Source organism: Platichthys flesus, chromosome 13 (assembly GCF_949316205.1).
Source record: "Platichthys flesus chromosome 13, fPlaFle2.1, whole genome shotgun sequence".
In the NCBI taxonomy this organism is placed as follows: Eukaryota; Metazoa; Chordata; class Actinopteri; order Pleuronectiformes; family Pleuronectidae; genus Platichthys; species Platichthys flesus.
In genome coordinates, this window is record NC_084957.1 from 11,458,198 (window position 1) to 11,479,879 (window position 21,682).

General features: G+C 42.6%; 1 protein-coding gene across 1 annotated transcript in view; it reads right to left on the reverse strand.

Annotated features, from left to right (window-relative positions):
* LOC133967787 (potassium voltage-gated channel subfamily H member 7-like) overlaps positions 1 to 21,265 on the reverse strand; it is a 36,551-nt gene extending 15,286 nt beyond the window's left edge. Inside the window, exons 1-8 of the mRNA XM_062403445.1 lie at positions 21,190 to 21,265; positions 20,641 to 20,871; positions 11,337 to 11,496; positions 7,311 to 7,738; positions 6,044 to 6,255; positions 3,742 to 4,167; positions 794 to 1,193; positions 410 to 609 (exon numbers count right to left, since the gene is read on the reverse strand). Of these exons, the coding sequence (XP_062259429.1) occupies positions 410 to 609; positions 794 to 1,193; positions 3,742 to 4,167; positions 6,044 to 6,255; positions 7,311 to 7,738; positions 11,337 to 11,496; positions 20,641 to 20,871; positions 21,190 to 21,265 (2,133 nt within the window). The remainder of the gene's footprint in view (positions 1 to 409; positions 610 to 793; positions 1,194 to 3,741; positions 4,168 to 6,043; positions 6,256 to 7,310; positions 7,739 to 11,336; positions 11,497 to 20,640; positions 20,872 to 21,189) is intronic.
* Positions 21,266 to 21,682: the final 417 nt, after the last annotated feature.

Genomic DNA, 21,682 nt, shown 5'->3' on the forward strand with positions numbered 1-21,682 from the left:
TTTGGAAAGCAAAATTAAATATACAGCAAATTTGTTACTGATAAAATATTACAAATACAATTTCAGGTTGAAGTCAGTATCAAAATTTCAGTAGATGCAAAAGTATAATATATTATATCGTCCACATGTTTTGACTTCTTTGCTATTGGATGAAACTATACTAGACTAGAGCAACAGCGAATCATTAATGAATGAAAATGACAAGAAATTCAAAAGTTACCTCCTGCTCTTACCAATGAAGAGAAGTTAATCCAGATGAAAAGCAGACAAGGGAAAGAAAATAGTTTTTAGAATATTGCAATATGACCATTAAGAATTCTAAAAAAAGTATAGTTTATTCCTGCATGGTGGTACATGCTACCCAGTCACAATGGCATATACTGCAGATGTGTGGATAATTGATATTTACCGTGTTCATATCAATGCCGTTGGTGTAGGTCCATGAGTGTTGGAAGTACTCCTCCAGCCTTTGTCTCAGCGGGTTGGGAATCTGGTGAAAGCGGATGAACTCCTTGACCCTCAACATCTGAGCATGATAACGAGCCGTACCTGAGTACAGCCTCTGGATGATGGCGGAGACGTTTCCGAAGATGCTGGCGTACATTAGGGCTGGAACAAAAACAAGGATCAATACATGAGGTGGGTTTCGAATCTACTGGGCCGCTTTGCATTTTTACTGCCTCTACTCACAGAGAAACCATGTTAACTTGAATGAACGTTATTGGGCAGGTCTTATTTCAAGTGCTACGGGAAATAAAAGCATAATTAAGTTTTGCACAGAGAGCATACTCACAGCCAATCAGCATAACGCAGATGGAAAAAATCTTCTCCGAGTTGGTGTTCGGGGAAACATTTCCAAAGCCCACGCTGGTCAGACTGCTGAAGGTGAAGTAAAGTGCTGTGACATACTTGTCCTTGATTGACGGACCAGAGCTGGGGTCGCTGTAGTTGTATCTCTTTCCTATGGACACGCCCAGATTGTCCAGCCAGCCAATCTTGTGCTCCAAGTAGGGCTTCTCCACGTTGCCAATGGCGTACCATATACAGGCCAGCCAGTGGGCGATGAGCGCAAAGATGCACATGAGCAACATGAGGACCGCGGCTCCGTACTCAGAGTAGCGGTCCAGCTTCCTGGCTACACGCACCAATCGCAGGAGCCTGGCTGTCTTCAGCAGGCCAATCAGAGTGGTGGTCTGAATAAAAAGTACAGTGGGGAATTTAATTTGTAAAAGCAGTACAAGTAATACAAAGTTTGTTTCATGTTAATAGGTTATGTCACACTAAGAGTATATTTACAGCATTATATTACATAGATATGATCACACTATTGGCAGTGGTGGAGGAATCATTGAAACATTTCTCAAAGATAGGGTTGTTAAGTGGTTCATGAAACGTCAAATAGCCATGAATAAATAAAATTGTCTGAAAAAGAAAAACAAAGCCAGTGTCTGGGGCTCGTGCAGAACTGTAATAAACCCGACCAGTCATTTCAGTCTGTTACTGCACATGACCAGAGTCTTTAGCCGGGGAGACATAAGCTGCTGAAGCAGAGACAATGGCCAGGAGTCAAGGAGGAGTGGCCTGGGAGGGGTTGGGACGTGTATCAATTGCACGTTCTCATCGTATAGCTTACTCTTCCTAGCTTATCCAGGATTACCAGCCCTAGCTTTAGGCAACAGTACAAATAAATAGACACTAAAGTACTGCATTAACCTCTCAACTGTAGTAAAAGTAAGTACTTTCGTTTGAATATAATATATAAAAAACCCCATGGTCAACTACATCATTAACTGTACCTTCTGTCTCTTTTGTTTAGTACAAGAATAATACAGACTCAGTCGTGTTATCAAAGCGTGCTTCAGATGCTGCTACTGAAAACAAATGTAGGCTCAGTCCCTTCCTCTTATAAATAGAATCCAGGTGTTTCTTCAGCAGTGAGTGTAGCTGATGCAGGAGGCGGGGTCTAATGTTACCTGCCCCGCTCTGATTGGATCAATGGATCAATCCTACTCTCATTATTGACAAGCTTGTCTTTTGCCTCGGACATGCTCTCTTTGTCAACAGCAAATCAAAGCTGTGAACGATCAAGACAAACCCAAGTAATTACTTTTCTTAACGGTTGAAGAAAAGGCAAATAAGTTATCAAAGCAGAGTGCTTTGCTTAACAGCAAATGAACCAGAAGTGATGAAACCAGCAGCCCTCAGGTAAATCCTCACTGAACATGCACTGACACTCACACACTGGGTCCATGGGATTGTGTTGCTTCTTCTGCGTCACCAAGAAACACTAACCACCGTCCCCATCAGCGTGGTCATTTATCGACTTGAAAATTACTGAGTGACCTTTAAAGGGAAGTTACTGTCTACAGAGGCCCTGCAAGTCTGCTGGCATAACATCTATATGTCAGTTTCTGCATTCTGTTGGATGGTATATATTTCTGAATATTAGATAAAGCGACAAGCACATTCCACTCAGTTAAATTCTGTCTTAAGTGTACCTGCATGACCAAGCAATTACGTAATACTGCTGCGCTGCCCTCGTCTCTCTTCCTCTCTAATGGGAACATCGTTTCGGAGTTCATGTGAGGACAAAGCACTTAACTTCCTTTTCACAGCGACACAGCTTGAAATGCATCTTTTGTTTGAATATAATCTATAATTGTCATTGTTATCATGAACAAAACGCTGCTTGGTGCCAATTTCACGTAATGCCTCTCACAGATGTTCAATTTTCTGGGCAAGTTGTTTTAAAAGCAGCCAGACATTGATTGAAAATGATTTCAAATATACTCTATGCTCTCGAAGAAAAGGTTTATACCTAAGTGCTTGTAGGTTAAAACCGTCTTATTAGGCTGCTAAATTAAATTAACCTCGAGGAAAAAAACATCTGCTGCCGTCTCGGCAGCTTTTATTTTCTGAATGAGGCTGCAGTGGAACCTTGTGAGCTCACTGTGAAAACTATGAACAAGATTTAACGCTATTAATAGAAGTGATGTATCCCCACGTTATCGCAGTATATGGCGGTCTATTTATAGAGCCGACTGCTCTTTAACGTACGTTTCTTTATCAAATGGAACTAAAGTTCAGAGAGACCAACATCCAAATAACTACTTGTAAAAATATTTTTTTATCATCCTGTGAGAGAAACAAATGTCCATGGCGTTTTTGATTTGCGGTCATTCACTGAACTGACTCAGCAGTTGCAGCAGCAGCAGTGGTGGAAAAGATGATTATGGTTTATAATCAGGGGCTTTTCTGGTGTAATGGAGTGCCTACAAAGCACGATAAAGCACTGAAGTGGGTCCAGATCCTGAGGGGACATATCCTACCAACGAACAAGCCAGGACGCCTGGCAGCCGGCCTACCAATGGCCATCTCACATCTGCATGTAAGCTTTGCACACAGCCCTGCTGGCCTGCTCCTCACACAAATGCATCATTGATTGCCCTTTGGTAAGCCATTAATCCGTGTAAATGTATTCTAGAATGAGGGCCATTCAAAAAAAAAAAGAAAAAAGGAAAGAGGAAAAACAACAGCAACAAAAAAAAACTAAAAAAAAATACAACATGCAATTTAAAGTAATCCTTTCAGAGCAGAGACTGGACGATTCAGGCTGTAAGTAGTGGCCCAGGGGCACAAGTCTGGACTTAAGTCAATGGATAACAGTGCAAGCATGCCTGGGTGATGACCAGTAAATCTCCCTGGGAAAAAAAAAAAATATATGCATTAGAGATAACATACCTCATCCGATCCTGAGCCAAAGATAAGAAGGTCAAAGGGGATTGCAGCCACCATGTCTATAAGGAACCAGCCTTTAAAGTAATGGATCGCTATCTTTGCTGGATGGCTGACCACCTCCTCGTTCACGTTTACGTAAGTGGTCCTGAAGTTGATGAGGATGTCAATGATGAACATTATGTCCACCATTAAGTCCACCACGTTGAGGGGGCTGCAGGAGTAACCGCAATGACGCCTCTTCTGCTCCTCCTGGTCGTTGAGGAGGAAAGCTGCAGAGTAGGGAGTGAGGATTGCTGTGTAAATGACCAGCAGCAGGATGAGCCAGTCCCACACGGCTTTGAAGGGGCTGTAGTGGAGGATGGTGAACTTGTCAATGCGGGATGTCTGGAGTTTGTACTCGGGCAGGACGTCGGCTCCGAGCGACAGGACCTGGAGGAGTAGCAGGAGAGGGTCAGAGCTGTGAGGGAAACCCTCAGTTTGACGAACAATATAAAAGCTGTATTTTCCTTGATGTGTCGTCATTGATTCTGATTGTCTTTTACTTCATGATATAAAAAAAACAGTTTGTGAATTTTTAGGTAATTACTTGTTGAGCAAAACAAGTAATTTACTCGTAGACTTCAACGTCTGATTTGACAGTAATTGTGACGCCCTCCCTTCAGCAGCTAATAGCTTTTCCTCCTCTGGTCACAAAGCCCACTTACACCCGCTAACGTTTGGCTTTTGTCTGCAATGGAAATAGATTTAATCGGCACCCACTCTCGGGTCGAATTACTTTTCTGTAGACACAAGTTTTAATCGGATCCGATCCGCACTGAAACGCGCTAACTTGACCTATGGGCAGACAGAGAGGTGAGAGAGCGCCTCAGTGACCGGGACAAAAAAACAGAAAGGTGAATTCTGCGCATACTTTCTATTTTTGGTGGTAACGAGGTATATGAAGAACGGATGGGTCCCGTCACCATGTACATGATGACTTGTTCTACATTTCTAAAAAGAAAAACACTTTGCGAAGTGAAGAAAAGCTGTACATGTTTTCACTGAAGGATATCTCATTCATATTTTTTAGTGAGCCAACATTTGTTTTAATTTCCCCATATGAGCCCTGGGCGGAACAGTAAATTATTCAGTGTGCCAGGGGAGGCCGAGCTGTACCATGATTTGGGCTTAACAAGCAGTGGCAGACAAAGGCAGAGAGGCTCTCTTATGGCAGGAAACAGTGCAGGAGTGAGGGTGAGGGTGCTGGGTCTTTCTATTCTGCACATCCCCTATCTTCAGCGCATGAATTATAGATTTCCCCATGCTACCAGTCAGGAAGTGGATGCAGTGTTCACATCTCAGTGGTTGCAAACTCCAAAACCAAAGTGAGCGGGGAAGAAGAGCATTTAATCACCACGATGGTTCGTCTTCATTTATGAATGAGAAAGCTGTTTTGAAGTTTCAATAGAAGGTTTCTGTGCCTCTCTTATGCCTTGTTGCTCATAAGCAGTGTTGTTGTTGTGTCACGGTGTGACCTACACACGGCATATTTGTGCACATTCTGTTTTTTCGCCTAACAATCAAAATAAAATAAAGAACGAAACGCAAGCCCTTTCTACTTCATTTAACTTGATGAATCGTGGGTATTTTGTAGCTTAAATTTGAGAAAGTGATGAATTCTGCATCTGCACTCCTTCCTGTCCTTGCTAAGTTGGCAGCAGCTGTGTTGCTCCTCCAGTCAACCAGGGAATTCTGCTCCAAGTTATCCCTTCAGCCATATTATACAACGTTGGGCCTGCTGAACTGTCCTTGGGCAAGAAAACTGAGTCCTCTCCACTGAGCTGTTATGGACATGCACTTTCATTATCAAGCATTCTTTTAATCCCTATCTGATGTTGATGGGTGAGAATTTGACCTTTTTTCCTCTCTCGATATTATCCCAGCTTTATCTGCAATTACCCTGTCCTCTTGTTTTTTAATGTGACCGCTCCACCGCTGATGAGGGCAGAACGCAGACGGCCAGTAAGACATTTCACTGGAACACATGTGCTGTGAATGAGTGCCACGCTATCTCCCAGCCTTCCTCGGAGGCACTGCAGCCAGTGACAACATAAGCAGACATTAGTGCAGTCATGAGGACATTGTCCTTTTGCCGGCTTACCATCAAACACTGCAAACGGTGCTAAGAAAAATACACAACACAGGACTACTGGATAGTGAAGCCCAGTTTGTCTTAATGGGAGCTGATTAGCCTCTGTGCCCCCCCCCCCCCGCAGATGTCACAGGACACGAGACATGAAAAAAAGTGTAAAACCTCCCCACTCACCTGTGTGACTTTTTCCGTGACATTGTGAGTTCTGTCTTTGACCTTTGGTGCGATGATGGTTTTCTCCGATGTTGGCGGAGAGTGAGTCTTTTTGTCGGCCCCCTCAGAGAAGTTGAGTGCAATCAGGGGGATCTTGTGGATGGTGCTGTACTTGTTGATGTTGGAATCAGAAGTAGAGCCAAGCCGGCTGGACTTCACGTGATTAAAAGGGCCTGGTGGTTTCACAACAGAGAGCGGTCCCATAAGTACCCAAGTGATCATATCTTGGTTAGTTTAACTACTTGCTGTCAGATTGGCTATTTATGTCTCAACCTAATCCATTGATGCACAGTACAATTATACAGTGAAACCCAGGTTGTTAAAATGGTTGCTCTAAAAACAGAAAAGGTAAATAATATAAAAACATGTCATCATTTAGCAGTTATAAACTTAAACAACTAATGAATATACAGATTTTAAAACCTTATTTTCATGTTTTTATTGAGGTGACAAAAGTGAGACAGATAAATCCACTGTACCTGTTTATATATGCTTTTTAATAGTGGAGCAACTACACAGATTTTCAGCTTAGTTATTTCTGAAATTGAATGGACTACAGCTCAGATCTGGACTATGGCATTTACACAAATATATGCTGGGAAATTTAATATGGAAGTGAAAAATAAAGACGAATCTGAATCTTTTAAATAACCTGGTTTAGTGAAATTCACAATTTCACATTATCCTAAAAGCAGCCGTTTGACCTATTCTGTAACCTTGAAGTGTCTTCAAACAAACACTCTATGTTTAATGGCAAGTGTAGCTTAGAACTATTATATTACATAATAAAGGCATGTGATCATGCAGGTTAAGTTCAATGTTATTCAGACGTGAGGCTTTCCTGTATGATGACGAAACCACTACAATGGTCTGAGTATACAATCATTTCACAAAGTTAAGTGCGCTGAGCCCATTAAAAATGTCAGAAACAGAAGTGGAATCTTTGAGGAGCATTTGTGCTGATTGTCTGTGTTTGAATGTCATGGTCCAAAACAAACACAGAGCAATTAAATCTTGGGCGGAAATGCATGGTTTCCTCTCACAGTGTCTGTGAGGACAGAGAAAGTAAAGGATGAACATTTTAATAAGCTTATCCACATAGGGAAATAAATCTTAGGAGCAAAGTTATCTGTCATCCGATTGTAGTCCCCAGTGATGTCCCCAGATATAATGTGATGTGTTGCTCCACTAACCACAGATTGTGAAGTGTTTTTGTTTGTTTAAATACCTTCATTGGAATGCCGATCCCTGAAAACACCTTTGGAATTGGAGCTATAGGCCTCAATTTCATGGACAGACGAGGCTCGCCTCATGCTGCTGATGCTGCCTCTGGGGAAGATGTTGGACAGGGAGGTGGAGGACTGGTGCGCCTCCATCTGGTACAGCTTCTCCCAGAGGAGTTTAGGGGATGAATGGTCAAGTGGCTCCGGACCGACGCTCGCCTGGGAAGAATGGCGGCTGGAGCTTATGAGGGCGTGCGTGTCGTTCGCCTCGATGGGGCTGCAAACGCTCTTGGCGGGTGAGGGGAGGTTCTGAAGGGCCACCGAGTTCTCGTTCTCTTTGGGTGAGTCCACCATCACGGCGTCTGGGTCCTCTTGCGGAAGAGACTGCTTAGTGTTCATTAGGCTCAAAGCGGCCTGGCGGAAGCGGAAGAATCTGCTTGTCCCTAAAAGTTGAGAAGAAAATTATGTGAATTATGGTTGAGTGAACAACACTGAAAAATTGATGCATCCCACAAGTATGTAATTAGGGAAGTACTTTTTCAGCTGAAAACACACAAGGGGAATAAAAGGGAAAATGACATCAGAGATTTGTCGGAATTGATCAAATAAAAATCCATTTAGCAAAGATCATAATGGCAGTGCATCCAAATGAAAAAGGGCTGATTATTCTGATTCATCTCTTAAGGAGAATCTCTTATTGGTCTGACAATTTGTAATTCAGTCTTTACCTGACTCACCGACAACAGTCACACGATAAACACACTCACAGGTCCTACGCTGTTGTAAAAGTCTGTTGATTTCTGCTAGAGTTTCTTCTTCTTCACATTGACTGCAGCATCTACTGTGTTCTCTCACTAAATGTTAAATTTTATACAAAACTTTCAAATGCAGACAAAAGGGAAAAACCATTGATCTGGCCGAATCGAAGCATATGTATCCCTTCAGTGCCCATGAGGTTGAGGAGGAGCGAATTGTGCAGTTGGCTTTACTCTGCCTCATCGATTTGAGACAGAAACCCGGACTTTCTTTGAGCACAGCCGCATCTTCAGAATGGACACAGCGGCAAATGTCACCGACCTCTCGGGACAGAGCGAAAGTTTTGGCTCATTAACGACTGAAAGAGAGTGAAAGTGAACCTGGCCTCACTTGCGTGGCACCCATCTCTCAGCACCCTCCTTACATAACGCCATCTGTTTCCATTCCCTGGCCAAATGTGCTGATGTGACAACTATAGAGCCGTGACACTCAAAGAGATTCCTGGAGAGGAACCCTAATGACATCCTGCGCTGGCAGGCGATATGGACAACCCCCCCCCCCCCCCCGGCTCTTCTCTGCAGGTAGACCATGTGTCTTCTGCACTGAGAATCGGGCTCATGTCAAATTAACAAGATGGATTTTGTTGTTAGAGTAGCTTACAGAAAACAAGATACAAGCCCTTACCGAAGGCATACAGCATGTCCATATACAACATATACCATAACAGGACACATTTGCATTTTACTATACAAACTTACAGTAATCACATTGTTATTTGCCAATTTCCTTTTAAATGGATTGCAATTTTAAAAATGTTTATCACGATAAGGACAATCATAAGATCCATTTATATTTAGCCACATAAGTGCAACAAATCCAAGGATGGAACTTGTAAATGTTGGTACTCTGTTTTAACAAACCACAAACATCATCGGAAGCTCAGGTGCATTTTAGAGCATGTCCAAATCCGTCTTTGCTGGTTTAAGGGCACTGACAAGGTTGCGACGTCGGGCGCATGGTTCAGAAGGCTTGTACTTAATAAGTGATGGGTGTATTCTGGGCACAACATGCAATAAATCAATCAGAGTGCCATCTCCCATTACCGTTAAAAGTGATGTGCCCTTGCAATTGGAAACTGGAAACGCTGTGTAACCAGCAGATTGAACACACATTGCCCTTCTGCCTAAAGTGGGTATGTACACATTATTATCTTGATACAATACCAGTGAAATACTGCACCATGTGACTTCAAACCAGTTTTTTTAGTTGGTCAAATGTGCAGTTGCTTTTCCACTGTGTCAAGATATAAATGTGTTAACACACCTGCCTATTGGTGCTCAGGTGGCTGCATCGCTCTTTAAATAACGGGGGAAACTGTGTTCGTCAGAGCTGTTGACATGTGGTGTTGTTACCGACCTTGAACATATTGTTGATAAAGCTTTTCTGTTCTCATTGTTGTTTATACACCCAGTTGGTACAAAGCTGCAGTTAAAGTTACCTCTCTCACATTTGGCCTTTCAGCTTGAATGCATATTGTTGTGCATGTATTTAGATCTATTAAACAGGAATGTATGGAAAGGCTGAGGAGCTTCAATGTTGAGGAACGATAAAAAAAACATTGATCAGTGTCCAATTTATTAATTTACTCTCCAGCATAAATATACTCTTTCGTAATCCACTTTTCTTGCTATACATGACCGGAACATTAACAGTTTAAGGGGTTGTCACTGCATAAAAATGTATTTGCTGAGTGGGCTGTTCTTGACGTCAGCTTGGGGAAAGTGGGATTAATCTCTAGCCGATTCAGTGTTGTGATGGTTAATGCCTTCCGGCTTGCAGGCTGCTGTCATCCCCGGATCACAATTAGTCCTCCAATGTCCAAAATTCACTTTTCAGACACAGCTACAGTAAAATATGGGACCAGATCATGTGGAAATATGCTCCCTCATCATTTCAGGTGATATACTAAGAATCAAAGGGGTTCCTTTGCTAATGGTACGGTTCTGTCGTTCTACTTTTTACAGCGTGATAACCTGGGAGGAATTGCATTAGGTGCTAATTGCATTGGGTGCTAGTGCCAAAAATGTGAATCTCGTTATGGTTTAAATGCTGTTAATGTGTTGTTCATACACATCTGATAATATAGTGAATATATGGCAATGAAAATGGTCAATATGAAAGACAATATCTATGAATACTCTACTTTGATAGCATGCAGCTTTAATGTAAGATTATTAGCATCAGTCTCTGATCCTGAGTAAAACCAAGAACAGCAGGGAATTCCTGCCCTGCTGTTATCTAAGGGCTGCTCAGAGACAAAGACAACGGTAAGGTCACGCTTAAAGTGTGATGTGTGCATGTAGTCAAGACATTCTCTTATCTGAAGTCACATCATATGTTTATCTACCCATCTACCCGCATGACCCCTCGCTGAAGCCCGGTCACAAGCAATCAACTCTGATTAGCAATGTTAGCAATAGACACGGGCGCTCGAACACACACATACACGCACACATAGAAGTATACACACGTCGATGCATATGCATGCACACACGCGCTTAAATACACACAGTACTGCACAAGCCGAAAGTCAGTGCCTCGGAGGAATTCATGCTGAGTGAAGTGGATAGCTGAGCCCCAGTCAGGCACGAGATGCTGAGTGCCTCCAATCAGGGAGGAGCAGGAAAGTCTCGCTGACATTTACACCTCCTGACACACATCCAAATACAAATGAGGAGCACAGTATATGCTGCTCTACAAAAAGACATTAAAGAGATAAGGAGTTCTACATTTTCAGCAAGATAAGGTTATGTAATCCCCCCCCCCCCCCGCAGGCACACAACTATTTTACTAGTGTACGTGTAAAACTCCATTGTAGTGCCCTGCTGTTGAGAATGATGAAAACGGGCAACTTGTTAGGAAGTTTCACCGAGCATGACAGGGAACCGAATCAAACGCTCCACTGCTTAATTAGTGTTTAATAGATGTAGAGGGCTATTTTAATGAATTATCTCAGTTACAGTCTCTATTTACATAACTGCCCTTTAACGGAGTGAGCCGTTTCAGGAGGGTTGACATCTCACAAAGCACGCACACATTTAATTTGAAAAAAAAAAACGACCAGAAGAAGACACCACAGACACGATGGCAGGCGTGATATTAGGTTGTGAATTTGCTTTGAGTAAACCACAGCCAAAAACAAATCCAGTTATTATGATCCACATCAATGCTGTTTCCATCCTGCCATGGTAAAGAGACAACGGTTCATTGAATACTCACTTTGGTCTGACTTCGTTGGGGAGGCGGGGCTTATCTTCTCCGTGGAGCTGTCACTTCCTTCATCCAGAACGTAGTCAAAGTTTAGGATGAACATCATCACCAGGCCCTCCTCGTTCTTCACTGGGATTATGTGAGTGTTACACTGGAAGTCAGTACCTGAAACAGAGACCGAGTGTCCGTGTCAAAGAGCTGAATCACACATCCTTCCTGGGCATCTCTAAAAGGGCTGGCATGCCACTGGATGACTTAACTGTTTTCAAAATAAAATGATAGAAGAAACATTAAGGAAATGTATCAGGAAGTCTTTTCATAATCATAATTATTGTCGTTTAAATTGGATCCAAAAATGGCCGACACCTCAGGGTTTTACATGAACGTTGGGGGGGAAATGGACGAGAAGTTGATCTTTTTAAAGGTCAACGCCTGCGTGTCAGAACAAATGAAATAGTTGAGATAATATAAGTAAGCCCTGGGGTTAAACTAAGTTTACCCGTGTGCGTATGTGGTCGTGTGTGTTGCATGCATATTTATACGCATACGCAAGCAATGTTTATGTGTATTTTAAAGCGCCGTGTGTGGCATGAAAAGGACTAAGCTTCTTCAAGTCAGATGAATAGGATGCAAGGGCCACAGTGGGTAGTGTGGATGGTGAGGTTTAATAGAATAGATCAAAGAGCGCAGGACAAAATTCTGCCAATTTAGCAGAGTGTGATGTGCTCGCAGGGATAATCGACTGACTGGCGTGTGAGGCGGCGGAGCAGAAACAAACACAAAACTAATCTTACTCTCACCATTTGTTACCTCAGTGGTAATAGCTGTGTTAGCAAAATATCCTGATGCCTGCGGGTAAAACTGCCAAATAATAATGATTTTAAAACATCTTGTCTCACTGGACCTAATACTGCACAGCTGACTGACCGTTTTCAGCACATACTCAAAAAACCACGTCGCTGTATGTATTTAAAAAGTGTAACTGATTCCAGGGAGGATGGTGTTTGTCACCTGGCCTTTAAGATCTGAGTGTCTCACACCGAAGCGGTGTCTCTGTCACCCTGTGTAGGTCCGCCCGTCTCACTGTCGGGCTTGTTTTGTTGCTCGTACTCACAGAGGACACATATTACTAGTGTTCACTGTAATCTCCTCAGGGCTCACAGACACCCTGCCAGCAGCATTCATTAGCCGTAGACTTGCTGTCTGACTAAATATAACAAGCTTGCTCTGCCTCAACATGCCAGAGTTCTGCTGGGAGGATTTCTGCATCAGATCTACCAGAAGTTGTTCCCGCATTGTCACCGCCGACAATATCCTACTGGGATTTTAATACAATGGAAAACGTGGAAAAAGTGTAAGTCGCTATTTGAGAATATAGGAAAAGAAAAGAGTAATTTAACAGTATCATGTGAATAGAGTAAAAAATGGGACACATCATGTGTTGTATGTGGACGATAGTACCACACACCCATCTTGTCTGGTGTCATGGGAGCCTGGTGATGTTATGTTGTGAAGCAGGAGATTGGCGCTTAGAGAGCAGGGGAACTGCAAGTTCTTGCCCAGAAAATCTCCTTTTTCATAAAAAGCCCTTTCCCGTATTTCTGAGAAATCCTTCACCTAAGTCTACATCGTCCTTCCTAGGAAATGGAACACTTTTAGTTTTTAGCTTTGATGGGTTTTATTTAACAGTGTGCTCATTTTTCAGAGTGAAGAATAACAGCGAGGGAGATGTTCAGTGTCGACTTTTAGTTGGCTGATAAATCCTGTAGAAATTAAAATTCTCCAAAGTTACAATCATGATTATTGGTTATGGGGAATATTCTCACAGGAAGAAGACACACGTAATGAAAAACAAATGTTGGAATCCAAAATGACTAACATGGACAAAAAGTGTATATTTTAAAACGTGGCTTATTGACTTTAATACAGACAAGGGTGGATGATAAGAACCGAAGCAGAGACCGAGTTCCCCGGTCGAAGTTGAAGCTGCAACACTCTTGGTCAGTATAATCCATAACCCCAGGTCCACTAAGTGAGTGTATTGGAAACCTATAAGCAACAAAACATGACACTTCCCTATCATGTGGCTTTAGCCCTAACACGGAGCAGAGTAGAGTAGTGTAAGTTAAATGTAGTTATTGACGTGGCTCCTTCCTTATGTGCACAATGGCTGAAGACGTCCTCTTTACTCCATTGCTCAACCATGTCAGGTGTTTTCTAAAGTTTTATGAATAAAGCAATAATCCAAGCATTAAATATGTATTGCTCTACTTGTCTGAACGCAGCAGTGAGCACATGATTAAAATTTGTTAAGATGCTTTCCTCACTTTAGTTTGCAGTCTTTCATGTACAGTATATTGCTCTTTACAGAACACTTGAGACAACATCCTGTGTTTTACAGCCACCTGACACAAATGTGATGGAACTTGGCAGCTGACAGTTCTGTATGTGAATTTACAAAGAATATGCAAAATGCTTCGGTGAAATATCTAAATTAAGAGCGGCATGGTGAACATTGTATTTGTTAATAGTAACAGACATCGTGTGCACAGAGCCGTGCTCTGTGTGCAGCCAAGAAGGTAAATTCAGCAGAAATATTTCTGGGCTGGAGTCACCTTACCAGATGGGAAGACAATGGTCATGCTTGAGGGTTAAGTCATGGAGGTCCCTTCTCAGCTGGTCTCCTGCTCAAAGTCACCTCTACAAACATGGATGAAAGAAACGCTTCACGGCAAAAAATGCTACAAATCAGCAGAGAGTGTTCCGTTCTAAACTTGACGCCGTTCTAATCACGTTATGATTTCGGAATCGCACGTCCTTGCCCACAGTGCTCTTAGCCTGCTAAACAAGGGGAACGTTTTATGAATAAAACAGTGAGAGCTTCTTTGTTCTCTACCTAAAGGCAGTGGCGGTGAACCATGGGATCAGCAGAGCTACTGGAGAAGAACTGGCTATTGATTTGGAACAACTGTGTTATTCTTCTCTTTTTCTGTCCAAATAGTTTGCTGACGTCATTTCGGTGGGGCAAATTGTGTGAACTTAAATACCATTACCTAACATAGCTACTACAAAAAGAAAAACAAACCCTGTTGTGACCAAACACTGCACTCACGGGCAGATCCCATTTTCGAAATATGTGACGCTTGGATAAGTTCCCAGCTAAAGTGTCACAATAAGAAGATTGTCAGAGCCTTTTATAAGAAGCTATGGTCTGTTTCATTTGAACCGAGGCATATTCTTGGAATTTGATCTATTTACGAGCACTTGTGATACTATGTACTACATTTGGTGCACATAAATATTATTTATATTATATTATATGTAACAGTAAAAAAAACTTACATTCTGATATTTCAGTGGTATATGTTTGATACTAAATGAAAACAGAATAGTTATATTATACAGTAATAGTGTAGATAATCTAAGACATCATCAGGGAATACAATTTCACTTTTATCAATACTGCCTGTTTCATTTGTCTTCTGTTTAATCTGCCAGTGTATTGTAAGCCAATTCCTTTTATTTTGTGGTATTCCGTCAAAGGGGAAGTATTTGCATTCCTGCTACTCTTTTCATTTGGTTTCCTATCTTCACTTCCTTACTCTGTTCTTTTCCTGAAGACCGACTGAGTTTTTGCTCTCTGTAGTTATTGTTAATTTCTTCAGTATACTGCAATGTGTTTGTTATATCGCAGAAAAATCCCCTCTAGCTCATTATTCATTCTCCAAAAGTGTGTGCTAATATCCTTACATGTATGTATGATTATTTGAGTCTTGCAGGTAAAACATATTCAGCATAAAGAAACACATTACAAATCAAATAAAAGAAACACGGGCAAAGACGTAACAAAAATGCAATTACAGTTACCACGTTATCTTGCAATGTATGGACATGACCACCATCATTTTTTGGTGACCTCGATAATGCCTGTTTGTTCACTGTAGCGACCAGTGTTGGATCACATCACCTATTAGAGAGTTCATTCGTTCATGTTTTCCACAGCCACACCCACAATCAGTCAATAATCGAATCACAACCCCGACCACAGCCCCACGTATTCTGAACCACTCTACGGAAGAGACCAGTAGGCAGCAGTACTTCTTCTACTACTACTACTACTGCTACTACTACAGTACTACTGAAAAGCAGTCAAAGAGGAGATTCAGAGCTTCTCTTTCTCTTTATGTTCCTGAGTTGTTGGTTTGAACGGATCCGCGGTTAAACCTGGAGCGGACTGTTTTTGTTTTCTTTGTTTTAGCCTTGATCTAACTGGATTGAACTCAATTGTGTTTTGCTTGTGTGGAAGACTGAAACAGACTTTCTAAATACACGGATTGAACTCAGGATGCTGAGACTGTCGGGCACAAAAATGACAATATTATAATTTATAATCAATATTAATTATATTATATTCTGGGAATAAAATATCGTCCAACAAAAACATTTACCCTGACAGGCCTCATTGAGCTTTTGTACAAAAATATATCATGTATAACACTATCAGCACACTATCCAACACCTAACGTCCAGATGTGCTTTGTTTATGTGGCATTATGTATTTTCAAATAGGTGAATGTGTCTTTTTTATCTTCAAGTAACAAGTGTATTGTCAAAAAGGCGAAACCGTTTGGTTCATATCTTCTATCCGCGGCTCTTTTAACCCTCTCTTCACGGCTGAAGCACGTAACAAGCTCCCAGCCTTCCCATTCTCCTCCGACACTCAACTCTGCACAACATAATAACACAGCGTCCGTAGCTGCCGGACACGGTTAACATCGTTGACAGTCAAGTGGTGTGTTGAAAGAGCGGCTGTTCATTCCCTCCCTGACCTTTACGCAGAGTGTTTCCCTGGGAGCTAAGAAATGTTATTTACACCTGCTTGAATGAATGGACGCTGTATTAAGACAGGCTCCCTTTTCATGTTGGAAATATCAGTACTGTAGATTCCATTTCGTTCATCCATTATTAAAACATTTGTGCTTAATCAAGCGACCCTTTGGACGCTGATACAATGACGGCAGGTGAGCCGGACAGAGTTGTGGTGAAACGTGAGACTTCTTAAAGATGCACAAATCCATAGTTGTGGTTATATTTATTTTTGATACCACTATACGTCTTTTAATCTCATTTCAAAGAGAGGGGCTTTTTTCTTACTTGAACCTCACTCTTTGATTTGGATGTATCGAGGCTTCTTATTAATCTGCATAAGCTGCTTCAGGGGGAAACATGAGAATTATTTTTTAAGCAGTGATTTTTTTGTTTTTTTATTTTCCAACAAATGTACTATCCACAACCGCAGCTTCTAAACAGCACAGCCGCAGACCACTGCCTGGTAGTCGGTCTTGTATAATGTAATCTGACATGTTTCTCTTTTAAGGCTATTCTGCTTAAGCCAATACACAACGTAACTGGGGCATAGCCAATCAGGACCGGGGCATGTAGGGAGAGGCCATGCAAGCTAGCCCTTTGTTTTGAGTCCTTGGGCCTCGTGGCGGTATCTCGCCTCAGTAAAGACGGCTCGGAGCTACGCAGCCTGGCCTAATTTCATCTTCAATCAATGTCTCCGGAGCCATCAGGGAGCGCTAGCAGCTCTGGCTCAAACTACATTTTCATTTGTGTTTACATTTATCAATTAATAATGCTCCTCATATTTTGCAGCGTGGTCTTTTATTCCCTTTTAATTAGGCAGAAATGTTGGCAGCGTGATCTAATGGTTGATAAAAGTTTAAGATTGCATAGAGTTATGAGAAAAACACAGATGGCATGGGGAGGAATATAAGATTAACACCTCCGGTAGAAACATCCCATCAGATGAAAATAGCCCATGGAAAAACGATACTATCCAATGTAAAGTGAGACCTGTATTGTTTCCTGTGTTTGAAGCTCCATCTGTTCCTCAACAGTATCAATAAACCAAATCCATATTCTTTTTATTGGAAGCGATTGTCAAAATTTACTCATATATATAAATACATATGAAAATTTTGCAATAATAAAGAGTAAAATATTAATTTCTTCTCCTGGGAATAAGCTCCAGGTACAGTATGTTAACCATGCTTTCCATAGTCCATGAAACCTGATCAGCAAAGCTCTCAATGTGCTTCACTTCATACAACGAGACTCCGAAGGGGGGCTGACGCTGATGAAAAATGGATGTGCTCATGGATGCAAGTCATCCAAACGTCCTGCAGCACCTGTGCACTTAAGGTACTCTGTGTCCCCTGCTCCCTTGCTCCCCCCACCACCAAAGCCTCAGCAGGGGTACTCGCCCCTGCAGTCCCCTCGGTGGGGAGTCACCTATGAAACCCTGCACCCCCGCGTACCAAATGGCCCAGATCATTCCGTTCAGTTAGCTAAGCTGCCGCTGTTATGTAGCCATTATCCATTTAACTTCTCCCCGCTGCACGGTGTCAGCTTCCTATTGTTAACACTCATTCAGGTACAAAGTATTATTACACCCCGGGGAATAGGATAGCTTTTACAAAGCCATCAAGGGAAAGCATTTATCACATTGATTATGTATCATCGTCGGAGAATGCGCACGTGAAAACCCATCCCCGTCGCTCACCTACGGGGGAAGCACAGAAACTAAAAGAACATGCCCTTGAGCCGCTGCAGCGCTCCCGCAGTCCCCATTGTTCCACTCCTTTTAATATCCAAGCACACGCGTAAGCAGCTTAACTTTTTGCCTTTTCAGTGAAAAGAGTGAAAGCTTTGTTTCTCCTGATGTCATCCAGCCTCCTCAAACCCTAACCTTACTTTTGAGGATTTCCAAGCTGTTGGTATTCTGGGGACGAGATAAACAAAAATGACCCAACGTCATTCCTTCACACAATGTACACATAATTCGACAAACATATAGAGCAGCTGCATCTGGTGCGTAACCAACAGAGAAGCTGCGGGTGGCTCAATTTGTTTTCTTTTCCAACATGCTTGTGTGGTTTCTGACATACAGTTGGTCCATGTTAAATGGAGGGCTTAAATACAAAGGATTAAGCAATATACATGAGGAGGGATAACTTGAAAGTGGAATCCATCCACTTTCCGCCCATCAACTTCAATTTGTCAAGTGACTTGAATCGATAGGGCCATCACTCTCAAGGATGCCATGAATCTTTCATTCCTCCATAGCAGTGGGAGCATGTGGATTGTGTGCTGCCTCCCAGTTTAATGCATTTACCCTGTAAGCCGCTCATTCCCAGTCACTGCACTGTCAACGCTGACATCTTTATTCATGAGCACACGCGCTCACTATAAATTCCTCTGAGGAGTACCAAGAGTTGCGTCTTGAAGCCACGATGCAGACCGCGGAGGATTGTGAACGAGACGGGGAGCAAAGATTATGTTGGAAGGTTTCTGTACTTTTCCTCCGACTCGCTTTTGAACATTACAGGCACATGACGTTTAGAGGGAGCGCGGCAGCTGGGTGCAAGAAGGGAGGAGGATGGGGAAATAAATGAAGTTGCTTAAAAAAAAACTAAGCTATTCGTGCTCTCACAAACAGACCCTAGAGTGTTTTGTGTAATTGTCTTGCAAGTTTCTGACTGAATCTATTTTAGCAGTGTAGCAGCTGGCTCTTGGTTTCTTCATGACGAGCAAATAAGAAAAAAAGGAAAAAAAAAGGCTAAGCTGATGGCTGCTGATAGTAGATTAAACATGTATCCATGGCCTAGAAATTAATCAAACTCACAATTAAAAATTAAAACCTTGGCTCCTTATGATTAAATAAAATATTATGCCTCCTTTTTTACAGTCTTAGACTCTTTACATACAGTACTGCTGTCTGCACATGCTTCAGTAGTCATCTCATATACACTCATATCAGAATATGAGTGTAAAGCAATAATACACACAAATATATGCTGGGTTCACTTGGTGCGAAACTGGTACAAACTAAAAGGGGGAAAGCATGTACTTGATGTCCTGCTCTACAGGAAGAGCACCTTCGGATTGACTCCGTAGAGCTATGTCATGCTGACCATAAAAGCTCATGTGAGAGCATGGCAGGAGGTGGTCAAATCCAGGGATTTAAACCACTGAGCGGTAACATCGTATTAATTCTCTCTGTCTCAGGATTGCTGCCTGCGCAGAACACCATTCATACCAGGACGAGGATTGGCCAAAAAAATGCATGACAAACACCAGTCCAGCATTAAAAGGAAGAGCATTTTTTTTTTTTTTTTTTTTTTTTTTTTTTTATGCAAAGCTGGAAAAGCCTGACCCTATCACATGAACTGCAATTTTACAGATTAGTGCATTGATCCACTGCCTAATCTAAAGCTTCTGGACACCTATGCCACATGGCTTAATGCACCATGGATCTTCAAATACGCAGTTTTCTCTGAAATGTGTGACGCAACTGAATTGACAGTAAAGTCAGGAAGCATTATATTTGTACAAAGGCAGCAGGTGAGCTCCACTGTCTCTCACACTGTCCATCATCCTGTTATCGCCTGACCTAGCAGCTTCTGCTTCATCCTATTTCTGTTGCCAGCTCTCTGTTGAATCCAAAACTATGAGGAATTGCACACCGTCATATTTGGCAGCCCAATTTTTTTTTTTTCTTCCTATTGTCATCCAGGCACATGATGCTGCTCAAGGCAGGCACCAGAAAGATGTGTCCTTCACGTCCACCTCAGTGACTCACAGTGTTCCCATACGGAGCAATTTATTCTTGTATTTGACACACAGTGAGATCTCATCTGTACTGCACACATTAGCATTTTCCCAAAGTTGCCTATCACTGAATATGAAGCAGGAATAAGAAACATTCAAGCAGGGGCGGATCCAGAGGCGGGGCTAGGGGGGGCACTGGCCCCAGTTGAAATTTGATTGGCCCCTGCTCTGTCAAAAATAGTCACTTGCTAACAATACTAACTATGAAAATGACACTTTTTGGACGTACACGATATATTCAATGATGCAATACAATAATTCTATTTAGACATTTAATTGGCCACTGTGTAAACTGTGGCTCCCTTTATGGCCCCGCATTTACATCGTAGATCGTCCAGAGTTTGTAATGAATTATTGTTTGAATGTGGAGATCTACTATAAACGCACAGAAAAGAAGCTATTTCAGAGCTGGCTGCCCTGATTGGATTTCTCTCGGAGTAATGTGTGCTGTGCATCTTATACAGTAATTGACTCTGGCTGGTTAGTATCAGACTGACAGGCCACATTGTGAGCTGAACACAGTGAGGAGAGCAGTGTGCGCTCTCTCTGGAAACAAAATGTAACAAAAGACCCCTGTTGGCTCCTGGCGCACGCTGTGACAGCCACACTGCTGAGCCAGGTTGGCTGACTTACCATCCTTGCGGTAGTAGGTGATCTCCACCTTGCGCTCCTCAGACCCCAGAACAGCCTGGGACACCAGGCTGATGGCCTCTTTGTCCGTCAGGTCACCGTGCAGGAAGTCACAGGTGCACGGCTTCTGCATGATGTCCGATCTGGAGAAGCCCGTCATCTCGCAGAAGCCATCGTTGCAGTATATGATTGCACAGTTCTCCACCCTGGCATTGGCTATCAGAAATTTCCGATCTGCACGTAAAGGAAGACAGTATAAGCAGTGTGTGTGTGTGTGTACAGCCATCTGACCTATCTGACCCTAGGGTTAGGGTTAGCCAATGAATAAATCCAATCAGTTCAAGAAGATGAATGAGTTCATTGTCACCTCTAAGATAATCAGCCTATTCACATAACTTCATATTAAAACCTCAACAACTGAGCTTCTGTTTTGTTTGAATTCTTATGAAAGGAACTGTTTCATTTCAGCATGCTCTTGAATTAATTCACAACATTTACTTTGTAGTATTCTCTTCTCCGGCAACAGAAATTGTACACAAACAACATACTTACTCTGCCCCTCGAATTTCCGGATAATTAATCCAAGGAATGTGTTTTGTGGCGCAACGTGACCTCTTCTCACAGGCATGTTTACGCAGAGAAAATCCCGCGATCTCCAGATGAAAGCGCCTTTAAGAGTCAAAACCCCCAAGTTACAGATACAGCGGGCTGTGGGTGATGCTTCCTTCGCCACGGACCATGCTCGAGCTCGACGCGAGAGCCCCTTCTCTCCACTTTAAATGACCTTCTTACTTCACCGGGGAGTTCCTTTAGCCCGCCTGTGTGCCTGCTGCGCGTGTGGATACCTCCTCGCCGAGACGCACGGATTCGGGGAGGACCGCTCGGCTCCCGATCAGTTCGCAGAGCATTGCGCGTTCCGTTGAGTTGTAGACTGGATGCGATCCTGACGTCCTCTGCTGTGGTGCTGCTGTGCCGGGCGCGCACAGCGGACACTGGGTGAAATGCCAAGGGGAGGGACGTCGCTCCCGAGGGGCTTAGTTCCCTC